This window comes from Eucyclogobius newberryi, unplaced genomic scaffold (genome assembly GCF_026437365.1).
Source record: "Eucyclogobius newberryi isolate DKJ021-1_F unplaced genomic scaffold, fEucNew1.0.hap1 SCAF_15, whole genome shotgun sequence".
NCBI classification, from domain to species: Eukaryota; Metazoa; Chordata; class Actinopteri; order Gobiiformes; family Gobiidae; genus Eucyclogobius; species Eucyclogobius newberryi.
The window spans coordinates 33,891,983-33,917,999 of NW_027315779.1; the positions used below are offsets into that span (position 1 = coordinate 33,891,983).

The window sequence follows — 26,017 nt, forward strand, 5'->3', positions numbered from 1 at the left end:
GTCACAGGAGCGGAGTCACTCACGGGGCGCAGGCACACACAGCGTTAAAAGAAAAAAAAAAAAACACTCACGAAATGGCGGTGCCGCAGGAGCGAAAAACCACTCACGAGGCACTGGTGTACTAGCCTAGCAGGCTCTGAATAGATGCGCTAATGTATCAAAGTCCGCAGACTGTCGGATCATTAGCTGAGAAAAAATGGCCGCCAAGCCTATTAGGGCTAACCAGCTAGTAATAGTCGGTGTCAACACACAGCCTATCAATATTTAGCCAGAAAACGGCAAAAAATACTCACTGCAGGTGATAACAGTCAGAAAATGTGATACCGTCTCGCAGCCTCCGGAGGACGCGACGCGCAGCTCCAATATATGAGGCTCCAAGCGAGAACGGGTTGAAATCCAAAGCAATATTCCAAGAAGGAACTTTGACCTATCGCTGATGCGAGAAATGTAGAAAGAAAAGAGTGCTGGGTGTGTCAGTTATATATATGGGCTGGTTCTGACGTCACCCATGTCACGTCCACCACATGACTTTGTTGGTATTAATCTCGACCTATGTGCTGCGCACATGTAGATATCCAGGTGCTAAGCACCGTCCTCTGGCGGTCAGGAGGAATGAACTAGAACTACGACTAAAGTCACCGAGAGCGGTGGTGATGGTGTTTGTGGAGCAGTGATGATGGTGTTTGTGGAGCAGTGATGATGGTGTTTGTGGAGCAGTGATGATGGTGTTTGTGGAGCAGTGATGATGGTGTTTGTGGAGCAGTGATGATGGTGTTTGTGGAGCAGTGATGATGGTGTTTGTGGAGCAGTGATGATGGTGTTTGTGGAGCAGTGATGATGGTGTTTGTGGAGCAGTGATGATGGTGTTTGTGGAGCAGTGATGATGGTGTTTGTGGAGCAGTGATGATGGTGTTTGTGGAGCAGTGATGATGGTGTTTGTGGAGCAGTGATGATGGTGTTTGTGGAGCAGTGATGATGGTGTTTGTGGAGCAGTGATGATGGTGTTTGTGGAGCAGTGATGATGGTGTTTGTGGAGCAGTGATGATGGTGTTTGTGGAGCAGTGATGATGGTGTTTGTGGAGCAGTGATGATGGTGTTTGTGGAGCAGTGATGATGGTGTTTGTGGAGCAGTGATGATGGTGTTTGTGGAGCAGTGATGATGGTGTTTGTGGAGCAGTGATGATGGTGTTTGTGGAGCAGTGATGATGGTGTTTGTGGAGCAGTGATGATGGTGTTTGTGGAGCAGTGATGATGGTGTTTGTGGAGCAGTGATGATGGTGTTTGTGGAGCAGTGATGATGGGTGTTTGTGGAGCAGTGATGATGGTGTTTGTGGAGCGGTGATGATGGTGTTTGTGGAGTAGTGATGATGGGTGTTTGTGGAGCAGTGATGATGGTGTTTGTGGAGCAGTGATGATGGGTGTTTGTGGAGCAGTGATGATGGTGTTTGTGGAGCAGTGATGATGGTGTTTGTGGAGCAGTGATGATGGTGTTTGGAGCTGGAAGTTTGCAGTCATTTTGCAGCTTGCAGTGGTCACTCTCTCTGTGCAGTGGTCACTCTCCTTGTGCAGTGGTCACTCTCTTTGTGCAGTGGTCACTCTCTATGTGCAGTGGTCACTCTTTGTGCAGTGGTCACTCTCTTTGTGCAGTGGTCACTCTCTTTGTGCAGTGGTCACTCTCTATGTGCAGTGGTCACTCTTTGTGCAGTGGTCACTCTCTTTGTGCAGTGGTCACTCTCTTTGTGCAGTGGTCACTCTCTTTGTGCAGTGGTCACTCTCCATGTGCAGTGGTCACTCTCTTTGTGCAGTGGTCACTCTCCATGTGCAGTGGTCACTCTCTTTGTGCAGTGGTCACTCTCTATGTGCAGTGGTCACTCTTTGTGCAGTGGTCACTCTCTTTGTGCAGTGGTCACTCTCCATGTGCAGTGGTCACTCTCTTTGTGCAGTGGTCACAGAAGTATTTGAATGTTATCAAAGGATTTGCCTTTTATGAAATACATTTTAAGCATGTAGAAGGTTTTAACTCTTAAGGCCACAAGGTGTCGCCAGTGTTCTTCTGCTGCTCGGTCCAGTGTTCTTCTGCTGCTCGGTCCAGTGTTCTTCTGCTGCTCGGTCCAGTGTTCTTCTGCTTCCCGGTCCAGTGTTCTTCTGCTGCTCGGTCCAGTGTTCTTCTGCTGCCCGGTCCAGTGTTCTTCCGCTGCCCGGTCCAGTGTTCTTCTGCTGCTCGGTCCAGTGTTCTTCTGCTGCCCGGTCCAGTGTTCTTCTGCTGCTCGGTCCAGTGTTCTTCTGCTGCTCGGTCCAGTGTTCTTCTGCTGCTCGGTCCAGTGTTCTTCTGCTTCCCGGTCCAGTGTTCTTCTGCTGCTCGGTCCAGTGTTCTTCTGCTGCCCGGTCCAGTGTTCTTCCGCTGCCCGGTCCAGTGTTCTTCTGCTGCTCGGTCCAGTGTTCTTCTGCTGCCCGGTCCAGTGTTCTTCTGCTGCTCGGTCCAGTGTTCTTCTGCTGCTCGGTCCAGTGTTCTTCTGCTGCCCGGTCCAGTGTTCTTCTGCTGCTCGGTCCAGTGTTCTTCTGCTGCTTGGTCCAGTGTTCTTCTGCTGCTCGGTCCAGTGTTCTTCTGCTGCTCGGTCCAGTCAGAACCCCTTTAGCATGTGATAATTACCCTGTGGATCCTGTACTAAGCACATAAAACAACAAACAGTCACAGAAAATAGAGCTAAAATGTCAATAAAACAATCATGTGAAACGATCGCTCTGGCACTCTGGAAAGTCATTAACAAGTGCTTTAAATGAATTAAGACATCATTTTATGAGACTGTGAAATAAAAATGTCCTGTGATCTTAACCGGCCAAAAGCTTCAGCTAAATCCCAGTGAGACATGTTCAGTTTTATCTGGACATCGGCCGAGATCAGTTCATTTGCTGGTCAACAAATAGAAATCTACATTAGCACTGCATTTAAGAAGCCCCTCCCCCTCAGGGTGACCACTGCTCTAGTCTCACTTTAAGCCACGTTTTCATCGGTCACTTTGGAGCAGATCAGTGGTTTGACTTGCTCTCGGCTCCTGGAACGCTTTAGCTAAGACGTGGCTAATGCTAATGCGAACGCACCGGAGCCAGAACGTGGACCCAAACCAGAGAAACACAAAAGAATCATGTGTCTTCAAACTCTGACTTGATCTCGAGCTAAAGCGCCGTATTTCCACTGATGCTAACGACTATGTGAAGCCTTAGCAACACAGAGCTAGCGTAGCATGTTAGCAACAGCCGTTTCCTGTTCATGGCCGCACGGCACTCGCTTTGTCAAGAGCCACAATCTGATATTTCCAGCTCATAAAGCGTCTGACATGATCCAAAGACCATGAAATACATTTTTACTCATGTTTTTGTCACTTATAGTTGTGTTTTTGTCATTTTTAGATTCTTATTTTTTGCTTCTAGTCACATTTTTGTTACTTATAATCATGTTTTGGTTTCTTCTATTGACAATTTGTCCAGTCTCATCCTATTTTTGTCACTTATTTTTCTCTATTCGGCATATTTTTCATCGAGTCATGTTTTTATGCTTATAGTCGTGGTTTTGTCGCTTCTTGTCACGTTTTTGTTGCTTTTAGACACTTTTTTGTCGCATTTTCACGGCACTCGATGTGTCAAGAGCCACAATCTGATATTTCCAGCTCATAAAGCGTCTGACATGATCCAAAGCCAAAGACATAAAGAGAGGTTTGAGAGAAGTCAAAGAAATGAGGCAAAACTGTTCCTGTGCACGCTCGCTTTAGCCACGCCCCTCACACACGCTTGCTTTAGCCACGCCCCTCACACACACACACACACTTGGATTACTAAACGTCTTTTTGTGAATTGCTCAAATCCGCTTCAGGATTAAACTGTAACATTCAGGTATTCAGAGTAATGTTTGTGCTTCTGATGGACTAAACGCTCCACTGTGACTGAACTGCAGCAGTCAGTAGCTCCGCCTCACCGTTTGTCCTGTGTGTCCTGCTGTAGGGCGAGAAGGGTCTCCAGGCCGTGCAGGGGACCAAACCGGCCATCATCACCGCCTCTCGGCCCATCACCAAAATGATCGTGACGCAGCCTAAAGGGATGAGCTCCGGGGCCCAGACCACCACCACCAAGATCATCCCCACCAAGATTGTGTACGGGCAGCAGGGCAAGACGCAGGTCAGGTCTGCACACTCCGCCCTCGCACTCCGCCCTCACACTCCGCCCTCGCACTCCGCCCTCACACTCCGCCCTCGCACTCCGCCCTCGCACTCCGCACGAGGTTTGGCTGTTGAACCTTTATTTAAGCAGGTGAAACTCATTGAGACTGAGACTTCTTCCACAAATTAAAAAAACATTTACGCATTTAAAAGAGACATTTTAAGAACAACTTATTATTATCATTTTTTTCTTTTCGAATGTTTGCCCTTCACACAACCTCAACTCTCAGTGAAAGGAGTTCCAAGCTGCGGGAGCTTCTTAAGAAGACATAAGTCACAGACTGCTACGTTTTGTATTAAGTTCAGAGCAATATTTCATACAAGTCATTCATGTTGTAGTTGATATAGTTAGTTATAATATAAGTTAATATAAGTAAAAATCCTGTATGAATGGATCCTTCGGGTGTTCGAGCACAGAACGGCCACATTGTAAAGGCAGCAGGTCCATACAGCACCTGAAAGAGCATCTCTAAAGGACACACCACCCAAGAAAAGAGTCATTATTCTAAACACCAGCAGATCTGACTGAAGTGGGTCTAAATCAGGGATGAACTGCGTCTGACTCAGGACCACGTGATGCAACTTTAGTTCTAACCAAAAATGAAAGCTCAAATGTTCATGAGAGTGGCACCAGAAGGAGCTCCGCCCTGTGCACCGGCTCCACTCTGGATCCTTTCTCATGCACTCAAAGACAATCAGGTCTTTTTAGTCTGTTGCTTCTGCTTTTTCAGACACATTTGTTTGTGAAAATACAATTCACCAGAATAGTGTCAAAATCCCCTCCTAAAGGTCATAAAGTTCTGTTTCGTGAGGGAAATACAGAATAAAGGACTCATTTCCAACCCTCTTTATTTATTTACCTACTATTATACCATCATTAATCATTGCTTGTGATCATTTATCTAGTGTTTACTACATATGAATTGTTATGTTAAGTCTCACATGTTTTAATTATTACAATTATTGCTCTGATCACAAAACAAAAAGGGTTTTCTCAAATCTCGCTCGTTCTGTCCTTCGACTTGTCTCTGATCTTCAGTGGCTTTAAAATAGAAGTGACTAATATCTCGTCTCTGCTTAGAACAGAAAGTCATATTTAAAGGTTGAATGGACGATTTTTTTGAGCAAAATCTGAGTCTTATTTCCTCGTGGCGTGAACTGCCGATTTATCCTGCCACGTATCACTCATAAAACACACCTATCGTTCACCTGCAGCCGCGTGCGGATCGTCCCATGTTTCCGCGTGCCTAAGCGCATTGATCTATCATAATATAGTTCCCTCAGTGTACGGGACAAAATGAAGACAGAGAAAGACAGTTCGAGCTGACGCAGAAGTGGACAGAAATCTACAGGAGACGAGAGATGTGATGCACTCCGTCGCACTAATAAACAAACGCACGTGTGTGTTGTATCAGTCCACACGGGGGAGTGGCATGCGCACGGGGGAGTGGCATGCGCACGGGGGAGTGGCATGTGCACGGGGGAGTGGCATGTGCACGGGGGAGTGGCATGTGCACGGGGGAGTGGCATGTGCACGGGGGAGTGGCATGCGCACGGGGGAGTGGCATGCGCACGGGGGAGTGGCATGCGCACGGGGGAGTGGTATGCGCACGGGGGAGTGGCATGTGCACGGGGGAGTGGCATGTGCACGGGGGAGTGGCATGCGCACGGGGGAGTGGCTTGCGCACTTCCGCCTGAGTTCTCAAATCACCGAAAAATCGTCCATTGCGCCTTTTAAGCAGGAAAGTCTAACTAAATCTTAAATCTATGTTAAGACTGATTTTTCTTTGTTACATTGGAAAGAACAGCCCCCAAAATCAATAAGACAGATTAACACTAAAACTAGCACTGAATCCAGATCATAACTAAGATAACATGTCCTTTATTTGTCCCACAGCGGGGACATTGTCGTTGACAGTGTTGCAACAAAGATTAGGCACAGAAGTATAATAATAAAAACAGATAACGTAGAAATAACTTATAATCTCAATGATAATAGCGCTCTTATTCACAGCTCTTTTATGGACAGAACAGTGCACATTGTATCCAGTGTAAAGTGATCCAGTGTGTGCTGCTGTCATGACGATGGTAAACACAGAGACAAACAGTGTAAGATGGTGTGAATTACTGTGGATTACTGTAGTACTGTGAATGTACCTTCAGTGTGGTGGAAGTGGAAGTACCACATCAAGAACTGACTTTGAATCAGACACTGTTCTCCTACGCTCTGGTGTAGATGCTCTCTCATTGGTCAACTCGAATGGTAACGCAACTAAATCATGTTCAGGCTTTAGGTGTTTATTCTTTATCATGTATTTTGGATCGGAGCCTTTGCGAGATTATTTTTTCTGAATTTGCAATGTACGGTTTTTAAATGAGAGAATATGAACTGCTAATACTTATAGTTTAACAAATGACCATTTTCAGTTCTTTACGACAATCAAATGGTTTGAAACTCTGTTGTGCAGAATCAGAATTTGAACAGTGCATTTTTGTCATGGAATGAGACATACACCGATGCTATTCCGTAACACATCGAGAACACAATTCAACTTAGAATATGAAACGACACAGAAATAGCAGACATTTGTATGGCAAGCTTGGGAGAAAACGCCAAGACTGATCCTCCTGCGTCTCACACCGTTTTTTCTCATGCTGGTTGGTTTTATTAGATATTCTGGAATAGGCGGGTCACATTTCTCATTGGTCAGCTTCACATCAAGGCACTTGTTTTACAGCTGGTATTTTTCCTAGAGATCAAGCCTTGGGTAAGCATTACCCAAACTCCTCTGGGCTGTCACACCCCCCTAGGGTAAACATCCTTTGGCCCATCTTTACGACACCTTCACAAATGCAGTTTGTCACACACCCGTTCTTCTCTTAGACTAATGATGCAGATAAAATATCACTATTATGCAGAAATATAATCATATATTCACATTTTATCACAAATTTACGTTTTTATTTTTAGAAAAAAAATACTGTTATTGAGAGATTTGTTTGGTAACATTTAAATTGTACTCTAAAGTTTGATAACTTGAAAATTATGATAACTGTCATTTATATTGTAGAAAAAGCTTCAGTTGTTTGTCAATGGGCTGGACTTGCCACAGAATAGTATAAATATCGGAGTTCTCGACCTAAATTCTAGAGTCGAAACGTCTATTTTTTTTTTCTAACTGAGTCCAGATGATACAACTGAAGCTCTTTCTACAATGGAACACGCCTGGACCAATGAGGGATTACACCGACATATGTCATTTATATTGACTATTGGGCAAAATCAGACAAAAATGTCATTTGCATAATCATTTGGAACACAGTCCATGAGCTGCTGAGTCGAGCGGATCTGAAGTCTGTCGTCTGGTGTTGGTTCCAGGTGCTGATCAAGCCCAAGCCGGTGTTCCAGACTGCTGTGGTGAGTGAGCAGGCCCGGCAGCTGGTCACAGAGTCTCTACAGCAGCAGGTGAACCGCTCTGCTGCTGAGCCGGGCCCTCAGGACGCAGGGCCCAGAGAGGAGCCCGCCACCGCCGCCGCTACCACCACCACCACCGCCCCTGCTGCTGCTGCTGCTGCTGAGGCCGGAGCGCTGCTGACGGACACTGCACCAGGAGCGTCACAAGGTACTGCCCTTTACTCTATGATTAAACTCATTCTAATCCAGATCAAGATTCAGTCGTCTCTTATCATCAGGGATTAGCTCGGGTCGTTTTAATAGAGGTCTAAGCCAAACCTCCCAGGCCTTTGATGTGGTCATATTCCAGTCATTTAAGTTATTAAGCACTTTCATATCTTATTGTGACGGAGCCAGTCCGTCTTTAACTGGTGTCGGCGCTTATTTGCTGAGCAGCCGCGCGGCCCTTCATGCCCATGCGCACTTTCCAACACATACTCATACATTCCCCGCTCCCCGCGTTTCCCTCTGTTTCATTCATTCGCATTAGACGCTACACACGCATCTTTCCCCGCACTCCTCCGTCACTAATCCGCCAAGGGTGCACACTTGCGCGCGTTAGCTTCATTCTAAGCACACACGCCAATTGTTACCTGTTTTGTCACGAAGCCGCGCTCCGCCGATGCGTCGCGTTGGGTCGAAACCGAGCCAGGACTTCCTGGAAGTTTAAATGGCCGTTGTTCGCGCCGTGGTGCTGACCATGTGACACCGGGTATTTTATGTGTTTATATTGCTTTATTTTGAACACGTGTATATAATTAATGATGTATTATGTTGTAGGAAGAGGCCACAACAGTTTATTGTCAGTTTATTTGGGATTTGAATTGTCTAGTTATTTTGCTCAGTGGGAGGGGCAAGTGAGGAATAAAGGTGATCCGCTCTTGGCTGTGGGAGGAGTCTGTCTCCAACAACAGAGAAGGTAACAGTGTGAGAGAGAGTAAAAGAGAGAGAGAGTGAAAAGAGAGAACGAGTTAAAGTTGAACTCATAGTTGGAACTCTGTAAATATATGTTTTTGGATTTTTTGACCTTTTTGCTCACTGTATATATTTTTGCACTGTTGCACTATTTTTGCACTTCGGTTTTGGCACAATAAATCCACCTGAGCACTTGAAATCTGACTTCGCCATTGTTTTGAGAGAGAGCCCCGCTACACTTATCTCTTCATGTTTTCGCACTAACATGGAGCAAAGAATCATGGTGAATGTTCCCTCTGTATTTTAGTTGTTGCTGTAACTGATTGACAATACAAAAGAATCATTACAACCCTAATTACAATCCTTTGCTTAAGAATATCATCTTAAGCAAAGGATTGTAATTAGGGTTGTAATGATTCTTTTGTATTGTCAATCAGTCACAATTAGTTGATAAATGGTATTTTGATCATCGCAATCATGTTCTTGGCTCTTCATGGTTGCAGTCACATGACTTTGGTCACTAGGTGGCAGTAGAGTGTGTGACTTCAGACATGGACACAGTCTCTGTCCAAAAAGACCTTTTACAACAAAGACAGTGGCATTATTAAATCAAAATGTCAAAAAAGAAACAACAATACTCTTTATTTGTAAATGAGCCCCATCTTGAAGCCTTCAGTCACATTTCAACACCTATTTTTATTCATTATTTCACATATTTATTTGACAAGTCTTCATGTTTAATAATCCTTTGAATAGTTTCACTGAGTGAAAGTACGTCACATTCAAACCACCTGAGCTCACATTCAAGTGACAGTTTTGTGTGTGAAAGGCACTGATTAAAAGTCTGTATATTGTTCATGTTTAGGGACATTTTGTTGGATTTTATTCATAGAAAATACAATTTTTAAAATTGTGAAGAAAAAAAAAAACTCTTTTTGTTTTGATCATTAGGCCTTGGCACAAAAGCAGGAATGAAAGTGAAAGTGCAGCTTTTACATCCTCTTGAAACTGAAAATACATTTGAGTAATTCATATATTATTATAGTTCATGCCTTGAGGAGGATTACTTATTGTAACTATGGTTTTTGACAGGGGCCGAGGGCCTTTATGAGCACGGACTTGGTCGAGGGCCGGTTCATTTAGCCTTAACAGGCCAATAATTACATTCATAACCAAACTACATATCTATTAAACTGTGTAACTATTTGATATTATTCATCTTGTACTTTTGAATTTGAAAACTCAATCTTAATTCACATTTTGAACCAGTGAGTGATAATAACAAAACCACAGTTAAAGAAATATCAATAAATAAAAGCGCTTTGTATTAAATCTAGCACCAACTCATTCAATACAAGCACGCGGGCGACTGAAAGGAGCCCAAAGGGCCCCGCATTGGGGCCCCTGGTTTATGATTGGATGATGCTTTCAAAATGTGTGCGTTATGGTTTTGTACGGACGTAATCACTGGGTCAGAGCTGGAAGCTCAGGGAAAACCCGCCAGAGCAAAGTGAAAGAGAAAGTGATGTAATGACCTCTGTGGAGATCAGGCTGGGACTGAACGTGTGTGTAATAGTTGTGGTGTGTTGTGACAATGTGTTGTGGCGGTGTGTGTGACGGTGTGTGTGTGACGTTGTGTGTGTGACGGTGTGTGTGTGACGGTGTGTGTGTGACGGTGTGTGTGTGACGTTGTGTGTGTGACGGTGTGTGTGTGACGTTGTGTGTGTGACGGTGTGTGTTGTGACGGTGTGTTGTGACGGTGTGTGTGTGACGTTGTGTGTGTGACGGTGTGTGTGTGACGGTGTGTGTGTGACGGTGTGTGTGTGACGGTGTGTGTGTGACGGTGTGTTGTGACGGTGTGTTGTGACGGTGTGTGTGTGACGGTGTGTGTGTGACGGTGTGTGTGTGTGACGGTGTGTGTGTGACGGTGTGTTGTGACGGTGTGTGTGTGACGTGTGTGTGACGGTGTGTGTGTGTGACGGTGTGTGTGTGTGACGGTGTGTGTGTGTGACGGTGTGTGTGTGTGACGGTGTGTTGTGACGGTGTGTGTGTGTGACGGTGTGTTGTGGCGGTGTGTTGTGACGGTGTGTGTGTGACGGTGTGTTGTGACGGTGTGTTGTGACGGTGTGTTGTGACGGTGTGTGTGTGACGGTGTGTGTGTGACGGTGTGTGGTGACGGTGTGTGGTGACGGTGTGTTGTGACGGTGTGTTGTGGCGGTGTGTTGTGACGGTGTGTGTGTGTGACGGTGTGTTGTGACGGTGTGTTGTGACGGTGTGTGTGTGACGGTGTGTGTGTGTGACGGTGTGTTGTGACGGTGTGTGTGTGACGGTGTGTGTGTGACGGTGTGTTGTGACGGTGTGTGTGTGACGGTGTGTGTGTGACGGTGTGTTGTGGCGGTGTGTTGTGACGGTGTGTGTGTGACGGTGTGTGTGACGGTGTGTTGTGACGGTGTGTTGTGGCGGTGTGTGTGACGGTGTGTGTGTGACGGTGTGTGTGTGTGGCTGTGTGTTGTGGCGTGTGTTGTGGCGGTGTGTGTGTGACGGTGTGTGTGTGACGGTGTGTGTGTGACGGTGTGTGTGTGACGGTGTGTTGTGACGGTGTGTGTGTGACGGTGTGTGTGTGACGGTGTGTGTGTGTGACGGTGTGTGTGTGACGTGTGTTGTGACGGTGTGTTGTGACGGTGTGTGTGTGTGACGGTGTGTGTGTGTGACGGTGTGTGTGTGTGACGGTGTGTGTGTGTGACGGTGTGTGTGTGACAGTGTGTTGTGGCGGTGTGTTGTGACGGTGTGTGTGTGTGACGGTGTGTTGTGACGGTGTGTTGTGGCGGTGTGTGTGTGACGGTGTGTTGTGGCGGTGTGTGTGACGGTGTGTTGTGACGGTGGGTGTGTGACGGTGTGTTGTGACGGTGTGTTGTGACGGTGTGTGTGACGGTGTGTGTGTGACGGTGTGTTGTGGCGGTGTGTGTGTGACGGTGTGTTGTGGCGGTGTGTGTGACGGTGTGTTGTGACGGTGTGTTGTGACGGTGTGTTGTGACGGTGTGTTGTGACGGTGTGTGTGACGGTGTGTGTGTGACGGTGTGTGTGACGGTGTGTTGTGACGGTGTGTGTGTGACGGTGTGTGTGTGACGGTGTGTGTGTTGTGACGGTGTGTTGTGACGGTGTGTGTGTGACGGTGTGTTGTGACGGTGTGTGTGACGGTGTATGTGTGACGGTGTGTGTGACGGTGTGTTGTGACGGTGTGTTGTGGCGGTGTGTGTGTGACGGTGTGTGTGTGACGGTGTGTGTGTGGCGGTGTGTTGTGGCGGTGTGTTGTGGCGGTGTGTGTGTGACGGTGTGTGTGTGACGGTGTGTGTGTGACGGTGTGTGTGTGTGACGGTGTGTGTGTGTGACGGTGTGTGTGTGCGGCGGTGTGTGTGTGCGGCGGTGTGTTGTGGCGGTGTGTTGTGATGGTGTGTTGTGACGGTGTGTTGTGACGGTGTGTTGTGGCGGTGTGTGTGATGGTGTGTTGTGACGGTGTGTGTGTGATGGTGTGTTGTGACGGTGTGTGTGTGTGATGGTGTGTTGTGACAGTGTGTTGTGGCGGTGTGTGTGTGATGGTGTGTTGTGACGGTGTGTGTGTGATGGTGTTTTTTGACAGTGTGTTGTGACGGTGTGTTGTGACGGTGTGTTGTGACGGTGTGTTGTGACTGTGTATTGTGACTGTGTGTTGTGACAGTGTGTGTGTGTGTGTGTGGCGGTGTGTCGTGGCGGTGTGTGATGGTGTTTTGTGACTGTGTGTTGTGACGGCGTGTTGTGACGCTGTGTTGTGACGCTGTGTTGTGACGGCGTGTTGTGACGGCGTGTTGTGACGGCGTGTTGTGACGCTGTGTTGTGACGCTGTGTTGTGACGCTGTGTTGTGACGCTGTGTTGTGACTGTGTGTTGTGACGCTGTGTTGTGACGCTGTGTTGTGACGGCGTGTTGTGACGGCGTGTTGTGACGGCGTGTTGTGACGCTGTGTTGTGACGCTGTGTTGTGACGCTGTGTTGTGACGCTGTGTTGTGACTGTGTGTTGTGACGCTGTGTTGTGACTGTGTGTTGCAGAGGCAGTGGTGCACATGGTGTCCTCTCGAGAGGCGGAGTGGGCGGAGCAGGAGGTGTCTGTGGAGTCTGGTCCCACCATCATCTACCAGGAGCTGTCCACAGGGGAGTCTCAGTCTGCCACCTCCACCATCAAGGCCCTGCTGGAGCTGCAGCAGAGCGCAGGTGAGAGGCCACGCCCCTACACTCTAGCCCCACCCACAGAGCACAGGTGAGAGGCCACGCCCCTACATTCTAGCCCCACCCACAGAGCGCAGGTAAGAGGCCACGCCCCTACATTCTAGCCCCACCCACAGAGCGCAGGTGAGAGGCCACGCCCCTACATTCTAGCCCCACCCACAGAGCGCAGGTGAGAGGCCACGCCCCTACAGTCTTGCCCCACCCACAGAGCACAGGTGAGAGGCCACGCCCCTACAGTCTTGCCCCACCCAGAGAGCACAGGTGAGAGGCCACGCCCCTACAGTCTTGCCCCACTCACAGAGCACAGGTGAGAGGCCACGCCCATACAGGATATGTAAAGTATGCATTTGAAGCACAATTTTCATTTAAATGTTAACACTTTTGGGACTTGTGTGTGTGTGATGAAATGGGTATTTTGTGTACAATAATGGGAGCAAAAACCAAAGTGGTGCGTTTAAATTTTTGGGCCTTAGGCGGGGTACACCCTGGACCGGGGCCAGCTCGTCGCAGGGTTAAATGTGTTCCGTGTAGTTCTATATAATATATTTTACTTCTGAAGAGTGGACTGAGCTGTTCCGTTAGAGTGGCGGGGGCAGAGGCACAGGACGGCCTGGATCAACACTAGACAAGTGAGTGGTCAGAGGAGAGTGCTGCTGTACAGGCGCGTCTGGTTTGGAGCGACAGGTGCTGCTGGGGGCTGTACAGGTGCGCTGTCTGGTTTGGAGCGACAGGGGCCGTACTGTTTGCGTTAGCAGACCCTAAAGTTTGTCTGTACAACACGTTTGAGTCCTTAAACATGGTCCTGTCACAGTGAAGGAGAAGGCCGAGGCCAAAGTGAGGCAGCACACCATTGACCTGAGTCAGATGGTCGTGCCCCTGCAGCTGGCCCCGCCCCTGCAGCTGGCCCCGGAGAAGAAGGGCCCTCCTGAGCCCCAGAGAGCTCCCACCTCCTGCACCACCTCCTCCTGCTCCTCCTCCACCACCCCTCCCACCTCCACCCCCGCAGAGCCAGGCGCAGGGGCGGTCTCTACAGGTACCACACCACAGGAACCACACCACAGGAACCACACCACAGGTACCACACCACAGGTACCACACCACAGGAACCACACCAAAGGAACCACACCACAGGTACCACACCACAGGTACCACACCACAGGAACCACACCACAGGTACCACACCACAGGAACCACACCAAAGGAACCACACCACAGGTACCACACCACAGGTACCACACCACAGGAACCACACCAAAGGAACCACACCACAGGTACCACACCACAGGAACCACACCACAGGTACCACACCACAGGTACCACACCACAGGAACCACACCACAGGAACCACACCACAGGAACCACACCACAGGAACCACACCACAGGTACCACACCACAGGAACCACACCACAGGAACCACACCACAGCTACCACACCACAGGAACCACACCACAGGAACCACACCACAGGAACCACACCACAGGTACCACACCACAGGAACCACACCACAGGAACCACACCACAGGTACCACACCACAGGTACCACACCACAGGAACCACACCACAGGAACCACACCACAGGAACCAGCAGCACATGTTCTAGAGCTGTACTATGTGACTGTAGTGTTTAAAGGGAGGAAATGGAGAAAGTCATCATGTTTACCCAGGATGCCTCTGGTGGGCTTGTGTACTTTTCCAGGTAAAGTGAGAGAAGAGGAGCTGTTGGTGTCCTCTGCTCAGCCTCTGGGAAAGACGCTGAAGGCCGCTCCTGTTGCTATGCCCTCTTCTGCCTCCTCCTGTGTGAGCACCTCTGGACATTTCAGCCACACGGTACATTCTACATTTGAATCCAAATTTCAGTGGTCTGAAACGAGCAGTATAAAGCAGTCTTTATGTACATGCAATACAATGTACTCTTACATATAATATATATGTAATATAATGTACTCTTATATATAATATATATGTAATATAATGTACTCTTATATATAATATATATGTAATATAATGTACTCTTATATATAATATATACATATGTAATATAATGTACTCTTATATATAATATATATGTAATATAATGTACTCTTATATATAATATATATCTAATATAATGTACTCTTTAAGAACGACATGTGTCTTCTGAGCTCTTGACATGTATAAACCAGCTCACCCTGTGGTACAGACCTGGAGATGACTCATGGCCCGTGGTGGAGACATGGTGCATGCCATGACCAGCGCCGCTACAGCGAGGCAGAGCGAGGCAGGGCGAGGCAGAGCGAGGCAGGGGCAGGGCGAGCCAGGGCGAGGCAGAGCGCCGCTACAGCGAGGCAGGGCGAGGGAGGGCGAGGCAGGGCGAGGCAGAGCCAGAGCGAGGCAAAGGCAGAGCGAGGCAGAGCCAGAGCGTGGCAGAGGCAGAGCGTGGCAGAGCGAGGTAGAGCGAGGCAGAGGCAGAGCGAGGCAGAGGCAGAGCGAGGCAGAGGCAGAGCGAGGCAGAGCCAGAGCCAGAGCCAGAGCGAGGCAGAGCCAGAGCCAGAGCGAGGCAGAGCCAGAGGCAGAGCGAGGCAGAGCCAGAGCGAGGCAGAGGCAGAGCCAGAGCGAGGCAGAGGCAGAGCCAGAGCGAGGCAGAGGCAGAGGCAGAGCCAGAGCGAGGCAGAGGCAGAGGCAGAGCCAGAGCGAGGCAGAGGCAGAGCCAGAGCGAGGCAGAGGCAGAGGCAGAGCCAGAGCGAGGCAGAGCCAGAGCCAGAGCCAGAGCGAGGCAGAGCCAGAGCGAGGCAGAGGCAGAGCCAGAGCCAGAGCCAGAGCGAGGCAGAGGCAGAGGCAGAGGCAGAGCCAGAGCGAGGCAGAGCCAGAGCGAGGCAGAGGCAGAGCCAGAGCCAGAGCGAGGCAGAGGCAGAGCCAGAGCGAGGCAGAGCCAGAGCGAGGCAGAGCCAGAGCGAGGCAGAGCCAGAGCGTGGCAGAGCCAGAGCGTGGCAGAGCCAGAGCGAGGCAGAGCCAGAGCGTGGCAGAGCGAGGCAGAGCCAGAGCGAGGCAGAGGCAGAGCCAGAGCGAGGCAGAGGCAGAGCGAGGCAGAGGCAGAGCGAGGCAGAGGCAGAGCGAGGCAGAGCCAGAGCGAGGCAGAGCCAGAGCGTGGCAGAGCGAGGCAGAGCCAGAGCGAGGCAGAGGCAGAGCCAGAGCGAGGCAGAGGCAGAGCCAGAGCGAGGCAGAGGCAGAGCCAGAGCGAGGCAGAGGCAGAGCCAGAGCGAGGCAGAGGCAGAGCGAGGCAGAGCCAGAGCGAGGCAGAGCCAGAGCGAGGCAGAGCCAGAGCGTGGCAGAGCGAGGCAGAGCCAGAGCGAGGCAGAGCGAGGCAGAGCCAGAGCGAGGCAGAGGCAGAGCCAGAGCGAGGCAGAGGCAGAGCGAGGCAGAGGCAGAGCGAGGCAGAGGCAGAGCCAGAGCGAGGCAGAGCCAGAGCGAGGCAGAGCCAGAGCGAGGCAGAGCCAGAGCGAGGCAGAGGCAGAGCGAGGCAGAGCCAGAGCGAGGCAGAGCCAGAGCGAGGCAGAGCCAGAGCGAGGCAGAGGCAGAGCGAGGCAGAGCGAATCATTCAAAAGCTCATTTGAAGAAAACTGAGAAAAAGGTCATGATCTGTAACAGTTTGATTCCAGTGCGCTCTCTGCTCACATCATATTTAAGCTGGTGTGATACTTAAGCCCTGTAATGTTTAATGTAGCTCAGTAGAACGACTGCTCGTCTCCATGGAGATGGTATTCATTTGCCTCTTCATGTTCCACAGTATAATATTAAACTTGCATGTCTTGCATATATTATTATTACAGGTAGAAGTACAAAAATAAAGATAACGTGGCAATTGTTGTGCACTATAATCAAAACTATTACAAAAGAATTGTAGAAACGTTTAACATCTTCCAAACAAGAGCATGAAGTGATATTTTAGCCCTTTTGTGGTTTATTTGATTGATTTTATGATTGTGGCACATGGATTTTCATTGTAATTTCTGATCACGTCACAAACGCCATGTGTGACGTGGGGGATTCCCTTCGAGCGTCTGGACTTTTCCCTCGCGTTCCGGACTTCCTGCTGACGCAGGAATCGTTCTGAAGCACGAGTATCGGTGGAACCTGTTCCACCTCCAGTGATTTACTGACGATCTAACGTTTGACTTCCTCTGGAACAAAAACACCCGTTGTAAATGAAACTAAATGACGGTTGGTTGATACTGCGTGTCATTTAATAGATCATAGTCATCAGCAAACGGGTTTTATGTTACACAGTTTAGATTCTGACGTAAAAGCAGAAGAGCTGGTGAACACTGGTGTCATCTGAACATGTCCCCAGTAAGATCTGTGGAGAGGCGAGCCCACTCCCAGAAGCTCACTGTGGGTTCTGAAGCAGCTGGAAACGAGTGCAATGGAACAAAAGCTAGATAAATATGTTTAATGTCCTACTGTGGAACATTACAGGTAAAGTGAGTAGCAGCCCTTCATCAGAAACATCACAGTGTATAGTGTCTTTGTTCTCTTGGGCAAATAAAGCACCAATACAGTAACACTAAAGCAGCATGTATTGTGCAGGCTCATGTTTGATGTCATATTTGAGGAGTGGAAGGAATCATAGTGCACCTTTTAACTTAAACAACACTTAGTAATAACTACATCTTTATTAGCCTGAATAAAGTGGATAATATGCATACTTTATTGTAATACAGCGAGTGCTAGGGTCTAATCACTGGTAGAACTGATGCGGTTCCACATTTGTGCATTTATGTTTTAGATCTTTCTCTTGAAATGACATCATCCCATTCAAGAGTGAAAAACACAATCAAGTATTATTCAGGCTTAGTCACTAACACAGCAATACCCTGACATGTTAAGCACTCGGTATGATGACTGCACTTTTATCAGCCTCAATACACACAAACAAAGGCTTCATTCATAATGGACAAATCGTTGAATAAGAATAATTCAGGGTTTGTACTACGTAATACCTTCATCCTCACACCTTACTTAAATAATGACTAAGCTTATTTGTCCATTATGATAACGACGTCTTGACTGGTCGTGGTAAAGCATGAACAAAGACGTAGTTCATAAAGTGGCACCACAAGTGTCCTGATGTCTGTTCCCCTGTAGGTGTCAGACAGCAGTAAGAGCGAGGGTGTTCTGGAGGTCAGCGAGGTGGAGGGGGACACTCTGGACCCTCAGACCGGCCTCTTCTATCGCTCCGCTCAGAGCCCCGCCCAGCAGGAGGCCCCGCAGCTGCACGGCAGGGCCCAGCTCGGCCCCTCCACACCGCCCCTCGCCAAGAAGCCCCCCAAACTGATGAGAGAGTCCCTGCAGACGCCGTCCCACAGCCCCAAGGACCAGGCCGCCGCCGCCACCGCTCTGGCGCAGGCCTCGAGCAAGGGCTCCGCTCCTGGGACCCCCACCAAGCCTCCGGTCACCCCCCAGCTGCCCAGGCTCCAGCATGCCCCCACCTCGCACCACAGACCCCTGCGCACAGACATCTCCCACCCGCCCCCTCTGCAAGCCCACCACCCCATCAGCACGGACAAGGGCGCGGCCAGCCAGGTCAGTGCACGTCCAGATGAGGGCCCCCTGTCCCCATGTCCCACAGTGTTAACTCACCTCTCTATTGTCATACTGGAGGTTTTTAAAAGGTGAATTTGTTTAAACGGGTTTCTTCGTTTTGTCAATGTTAAGCTTTTGTTTGACCGTTTCTAATACATTAAGACGTGAAACCATCGAGTCTCCTGAGATATACTACTGCAATATACTTTTCATCAAAGGGCTAAAAGACATCTTTTCATGTGTCGTCTACAGATATTGTGTAAGCAGCTCTTAAGATTAGAATGAGATCGCTGTGTGCTGTCTGCATCTAATTACAGTGGCAAGAAAAAGTATGTGATGGTCGTTGAAGTCACAAACATGAACACTACAGTCAAAGTACTCCACGGAATCCTAAAAGGTTCACATACTTTTTAGTGCTGTATTCTCCTCGAAGCAGGCGGTGAGCCTTTAGCATGCTAATTAATGTCTGTTAGCATGCTAATGTCTGTTAGCATGACGATAAACTCTGCTCTTATATCTGACCAATGTGAAAAGGGCTTTATTAGAATAATCCAAACGCATTAGGCAATTGGGGAATAAGTTTGGACGCCAGTTGAACCTTCGTACGTTCTGTACAAGCAACATTCTGTTTCTCTTCCTGCTTTGAATCATGTTTGATCAGAAATGAACACTTTTGAATATTGCGGTTGATATTTGGACATTGTGTGCAGTGAGTTAAGGCCCGTGTTCTGTGTTCTCCTGCAGCTGCCCATCATCACTCAGAGTGCCACAGTCACAAAGATCACCTTTGGCCCTCACACCACAGCCACCTACACCAGCGGAGAGGCCACGGCTAAGCTCCTGCCTGAGTCCAGCTCCGGGCCCTCAGGGGAAAAGTCTGTGTCGGACATCCTCAAGATCTCCATGATGGAAGCAGAGATTGACCCCTGCACAGAGCCCATGGTGGTGGGTTCGTCCAGTGACTGCGGGCCCCTGGGGAAAGCCCGCGAGGTGCAGGCCCTGGAGTCTGGGCCGTTCATCAGCAGCTCCCACAGTAAGGGCCCCCAGTACAGCTGTCTGCAGAGCCTAGCAGCGCAGCGGAGCAAGGAGGACATGGACGTCATCGAGGTAACACCACCAAACCCACTGACCACTGCACAACACGAGATTTACATGATAGAAGGCTTGAAGTACTTCAGTACTTCAGTACTTCAGTACGTCATTACTGGTATGTGTACACAAGCATGCTGCCAGGGCTGCCACTATCCATTATTTTTATTAACTAGTTTACGGTTGAAATATAGTGACTGATGACTTTACAATTAAATTGTATTTCTCTTTTTACATTTTAATTTAATAATGCCACTTTCATGTGTGTTTTACACGAGTGTGAGTCTATTGTCTAGAAAACTATGATAAATACAACCATCCATTCTTCACAGTTAAAGCATCATGAGGCTCTTCTTGTGCCGTTGTATCATGTAAAGAACTAAAGTCATCACAGCTTTTTAGAGTTGATGTGATTTTTGGTCTCAAACATGAAAGTCTATTGTGTGTGTCCAGCCCTTTTGAGCTAACTGCCCGTTGTAGCTAACTGCCCGCTGTAGCTAACTGCCCGCTGTAGCTAACTGCTGTGCTCCTGCAGGTGATCCCTCAGTACTCCATCCTGCCTGACTCCAGTCAGTCCAGTGTGGTGGTGGAGCCCAGCGGTTTCCTGGAGATCACCAACTACACCAGCCAGCAGCTGGAGGAGGACAGCCCCATGGAGACGGAAGTGGACAGCAGCAACGACGAGGCCACGGCCAGTCCCTCCGAGCAGGCGTAGAGCCCGCTGTATCAGGCAGAACCCACTCTCTATTGGCTGCGTTCTCACTCCACAAATGTACAGTGTCATGGTTCAGAGGGAGTGAAATGATCCGCCCGGGTAAAGCCACGTTTCGACTGATTCACTTGCTACAGTTCGTAAGTGAACTGTAGCGGTCTATTTAAGTGCAGACATGGTTTGAAGTAACAGTCTCTTACTTACAGAAATAGTTTTGAGCCTTTAACATTCTTCCCTGGAGCAGCGTTCAGCTTCATTCACACTAGAGGAACGCTCTCCCCTCCGACCGTCAAACAGTCCTTTCTGAAACGCTGCAATAGCTGACGTTTCTTTTTTGTCGTCTAATCACAATCAGTAAAACTGCGTGCTGAGACCAGGAAATGAGAGGCCTTGCTGTAAGCAGTGAAATATTTCGTGCGCCGCTCTTTCAGATATGATTTAATTTGTCTCATTTTGTGAGATTACGCCCTTGAAATGACTCTTACTTGAGTAATAGTTTCCCCAAATACTTTTTTTTTTACTCTTGAGTTATTTCTTGGACCAGTACCTTCTACTTCTACTTTAACCATTTTTAGAAACTCTACCTACCTCTGTTTACAGTAAGTGAGAGGTACTAGCTTCCAAAGCGGTTTGGTTCTCTTTTGGCTCCCAGAACACTTTAGCGCGAGATGATTGGACCAGAAAGAACGAGAGTCATGAAGCAGAGAAACACAAAAGAATCATTTGTCTCCAAACTCTTGACGTGTTTCCACTGATGCTAACGACTATGTGGAGCCTTAGCAACTCAGCACTAGCAAAGCACGTTAGCAACAGCCGTTTCCTGTTCATGGCCGCACAGCACTCGCTTTGTCAAGAGCCACAATCTGATATTTCCAGCTCATAAAGCGTCTGACATGATCCAAAGCCAAAGACATAAAGAGATGTTCAACCGCGGCGTCGAGGCTTTGAGAGAAGTCAAAGAAATGAGGCAAAACTGTTCCTGTGCACGCTCGCTTTAGCCACGCCCCTCACACACGCTCGCTTTAGCCAAGCCCCTCACACACGCTCGCTTTAGCCACGCCCCTCACACACGCTCGCTTTAGCCACGCCCCTCACACACGCTCGTTTTAGCCACGCCCCTCACACACGCTCGTTTTAGCCACGCCCCTCACACACGCTCGTTTTAGCCACGCCCCTCACATGCAGAGAAGTCAAAGAAATGAGGCAAACGTGTTCCTGTTTACCCAAAGCATGAGTTCTGTTGTGGTGAGGTCACAGGTCACTCGGGACCGGAGCCTGGAGACAGAAGCGTGCGCTCTAAAGTGAATGGCTCTGGGGACGAGGGCCAGTCGAAACGTGGCTCATGGATGTTGAGCATGTGCTGTGGTCGAGTGGGTGGAAGAGGGGGAAAGTACCAAATGATGTACACACTACAAAGTAAATCTAATCTAGTAAAGACTACTCACCATGAGATTATGTCAAGGTCAAGACCTTTTGTTGTCATCTCCTTTATGACTTTAGAATCAACAGCAGCAAATTCTACCTTTTATATCAAAGTGAAACCACAGGCTCTTTGGAACTTTCCCATCCCATGAATGGGGTTCAAGTCATGGTTTATAGCCAATATTTGAGGACAGATATTTTATTTTGAACTGTTAGTTGCTAGCTGTGCGGTGCTAGACTTTCATCACTCTTAAACCCGTGGATATAAACCAGGCACAGACATACAGCAAAACACTATTCTGACCTCAACGGAAACCAACGTCACAGGTCAAACTGCCAGAGCAGTCGCTTTTTATTATCTATCTGAAATGTGGTGATCCAAGTGACTCTAAAGAGGATGAACCATATTTTGTAGATTTTCACGCCCATTTTGTTCCAGTGAGACTTGTGAAGAAACTCACTGAACAGAAATGGAAACGCCGTTTGGATTCTTGCGTGTCATTTTTGGAGTGAAATGTTTGATGTTTTGGTTGTTACGTTTGTAGGTAGCATCATTTCAACGTCCATGCTCTGCTTTTAACTCGGCTCACACATCACGGACGACAAAGGGAGGTTTTCTGCGCTGAAAGAGGTTGAAGACAGAGCTTCACGTGGACTGGATATGGAACTGATGTGAAGTCCATTGTACTTTTGTAAGATACGAGATGATTCCAGGATTGCATTTGTGTTGCATAGTGTTTCAGCTGTGCATTTGTTTTCTACTTTTTCAAACCACACAACGATTTCAGAAACAATCATTTAATCTTCACAATAAATGAACTGAGTAGAATCACCACAGCTTTTTGTTGTAATTATTGAAAAACCTTTAAATACTTTGTCCTCAGAACGTTAAAAACTCTGAAAAGGAGGAAAAAGTGAAGTGTCCCTTCCAGATATCTGCAGTAGTTTAGGGCGTTGTAGACGGGTGGTTGTTACCGACGCCAAGTCATTGGTTTAATTCCAGCTGTGACCATTTGCCGAATGTCTTCATCCTCTCTCCTCCCATTTCACGCTACAACTGTCCAGTTGAATTAAGTCTGTAGGCCACAGAAAGCTTTTTAAAGTAATGTTTCCGGTTCAAATATGTATCTGAGTCTTGGACGGGGGCTCGGGTGAGGCGTAATGACACAGGACACTCCAGGGACCACCAGGCGGCATGGTCAGTCTGTGAAGGCATGGTCAGTCTGTGAAGGCGTGGTGAGACTTAAGACCTGATGGTTTGTAACTGATCAGTGACACGTCCCCCATGACGGGGCTGAAGATGGCCGCAGCAGTCGCCCAAACATGTCGAGGTAAATACATGTCACTACAGAGTCTAACAAAAGATATTCTATGTTATCTGTGACTGAAGGACGTGTTTTACAGCTCTTTATGGTCAGAGTCACATCCAAGTTGGTGGCAGAGCCTCCGCTGGCGTTGAACCTGCAGCGAGCGTGATGCACAGGGAGGAGACACTTCAACACATGTCACATGTCAAAGAAAGTAGTTCTATAAATGCATTTTACTGATCTGCAAAACCTTAAGATCCTTATGGTACCGATCAGAAAAACGGCGGTTACGTACACAGTCCAACAACAGCAGTAAAACTACACGTAACTTGTACTATAAGCACTGATCGTAATCATAGCATTAATGGGGTTCCCAAAATCATATTGTTATGACTAACTTACCTTATTGCCATGTTGTGTCGGTCACCTGTGGTCAGGCTCCAGTTGGACAATGAAGGGAAATCTGACTTTTTATTCATTAAATCTGTAATAAAACAACATAGTGTCTGAAGTAATACTCTTATATTCATTCATGTATGTTGTAAATATGCTGTGACGCTAGCCTTGTTAGCATGAAAAGACCCGTTAGCTTAAGGTGCTAACTAGTGCTAACAACACGTTGTCTTAGTTTTAAACAGTTGTGTCTCCACACTGGCTCATCTTAGCCAATGGACCAAGGGCATTACATACGTCATTGGGATTTCTAAAGTGACTTAACTGTCATGTTTGCAGCTAAAATTAGTCCTGATGTCAACACCCAGCGGCGGCTGGGGCGCCGCCCCCCGTCAATAATTTATTCAGAAATATCTTATATTATTATTTGTGTAAAATAATAATATATAAATTGTTGGTTCTAATTACTGAGAATAACGAGACAAGATTATGGTCGTTAAAATAAAAGTATTTATTCCCATCGATTACAAAACATCTGCTCCTCGTCTGGGGGCCTCTCACACAGGACAAAGAATATGAATATTCATAAGAAGGTGGATCTTTTCCGGCACCAGCCGTACCAGGCTGTACCTGCCAGGACGTCCTAATATGGTCGTGAGATGTGACCTTTGACCCAGACAGAGAAGCTGGGGGAGAAGCCGTGTGTCTGTCTGTCTGTTTCACACGCACGCCTACAGGAAGAGCCACACGCCGTGTTTTCCGTGTTTAAGTCTTCAAACTGCATCTACATGTGACCGGAGTGTTCCTGCCTTGAGTTATGGAATCCATTTGTCAATCGAGTGGCCACGAGACACGGTTTTAAACACTAAACAAGTTCACATGTGCCACGAGGAAAGCCAAACTAAAAGGGATATAACACAATTAAATCAATATACAACATATAAAACATGAAGGCCGACAGGAGGCATGGAGGAGATATTAAAAGGGAAGAGGAAGTCACGACCCTCAAAGTTATACTAGTGTGTCAAGGGGACACATGAAGAAGAAGGGGCTGGAGGACCAAGACAGCACAATAAAACAAATACCAGGCATGTTGAACACAATATTAAACATCCTTGAACCGACACCTTAACGTGGTGGAGGGGTTTGAGTGCCCGAATGATCCCGGGAGCTATGTTGTCGGGGGCTTCATGCCCCTGGTAGGGTCTCCCAAGGCAAACAGGTCCTAGGTGACGCGTCAGACAAAGATCGGTTCAGAAGCCTCTTATGACGACGACACAATCAAGGCAGTTCACGTCGCCCGGATCGGCGTCACCGGGGCCCCATCCTGGAGCCAGGCCTGGGATGGGTGCTCCATGGCGAGCGCCTGGTGGCCGGGTCTTACCCCACGGGGCCCGGCCGGGCACAGCCCGAAAGAGCGACGTGGGGCCGCCCTCCCGTGGGCCCACCACCCGCAGGAGGATCCATAAGGGGCCGGTGCAGAGAGATCTGGGCGGCAGTCGATGGCAGGGGCCTCGGCGACCAGATCTCCAGACACAGAGACTAACTCTGGGGACATGGAATGTCACCTCGCTGGGGGGGAAAGAGCCTGAGCTTGTGCGGGAGGTTGAGCGATACCGACTAGATATAGTCGGCCTCACCTCCACGCACAGTTTGGGCTCTGGAACCCATCTCCTCGAGAGGGGCTGGACGCTCCACTTCTCTGGTGTTGCCCGCGGGGAGAGGCGGCGGGCTGGTGTGGGCTTGCTGATAGCCCCTCAGCTCAGCCGCCACGTGTTGGAGTTTACCCCGGTGAACGAGAGGGTCGCGTCCCTCCGCCTTCGGGTGGGGGACAGGTCTCTCACTGTTGTGGCGGCCTACGGGCCGAACAGCAGTGCAGAGTACCCGGCCTTCTTGGAGTCCTTGGGAGGGGTACTGGACAGTGCACCGACCGGGGACTCCGTTGTTCTACTGGGGGACTTCAACGCCCACGTGGGCAATGACAGTGACACCTGGAGAGGGGTGATCGGGAAGAACGGCTTCCCCGATCTGAACCCGAGCGGTGTTCAGTTATTGGACTTCTGTGCTAGCCACGGATTGTCCATAACGAACACCATGTTCAAGCACAAGGGTGTCCATCAGTGCACGTGGCACCAGGACACCCTAGGCCGGAGGTCAATGATCGACTTTGTTGTCGTGTCATCAGACCTCCGGCCGCGTGTCTTGGACACTCGGGTGAAGAGAGGGGCAGAGTTGTCAACCGATCACCACCTGGTGGTGAGTTGGATCCGCTGGCGGAGGAGGAAGCCGGACAGACTTGGCAGACCCAAGCGCATTGTGAGGGTCTGTTGGGAACGTCTAGTGGAGCCCTCTGTCAGTAGGGTATTCAACTCGCACCTCCGGGAGAGCTTCTCCCATGTCCCGGGGGAGGCTGGGGACATTGAGTCCGAGTGGACCATGTTCTCCGCCTCCATTGTTGATGCGGCTGCTCGGAGCTGTGGTCGCAAGGTCTCCGGTGCCTGTCGTGGCGGCAACCCCCGAACCCGGTGGTGGACACCGGAAGTAAGGGATGCCGTCAGACTGAAGAAGGAGGCCTATCAGGCCACTCTGGCTTGTAGGTCTCCGGAGGTCATCGACGGGTATCGGCAGGCCAAGCGAGCCGCGGCTCGTGCTGTCGCAGAGGCAAAAACCCGGGCCTGGGAGGAGTTCGGGGAGG

General features: G+C 48.9%; 1 protein-coding gene across 1 annotated transcript in view; it reads left to right on the forward strand.

The window, feature by feature from the left end:
• emsy (EMSY transcriptional repressor, BRCA2 interacting) overlaps positions 1-22,458 on the forward strand; it is a 56,849-nt gene extending 34,391 nt beyond the window's left edge. The window contains exons 13-20 of the mRNA XM_072447013.1: positions 3,997-4,170; positions 7,591-7,834; positions 12,663-12,824; positions 13,651-13,872; positions 14,537-14,667; positions 17,962-18,399; positions 19,144-19,506; positions 20,024-22,458. Of these exons, the coding sequence (XP_072303114.1) occupies positions 3,997-4,170; positions 7,591-7,834; positions 12,663-12,824; positions 13,651-13,872; positions 14,537-14,667; positions 17,962-18,399; positions 19,144-19,506; positions 20,024-20,203 (1,914 nt within the window). The 3' untranslated portion in view covers positions 20,204-22,458. The remainder of the gene's footprint in view (positions 1-3,996; positions 4,171-7,590; positions 7,835-12,662; positions 12,825-13,650; positions 13,873-14,536; positions 14,668-17,961; positions 18,400-19,143; positions 19,507-20,023) is intronic.
• The last annotated feature ends 3,559 nt before the right edge of the window (positions 22,459-26,017 follow it).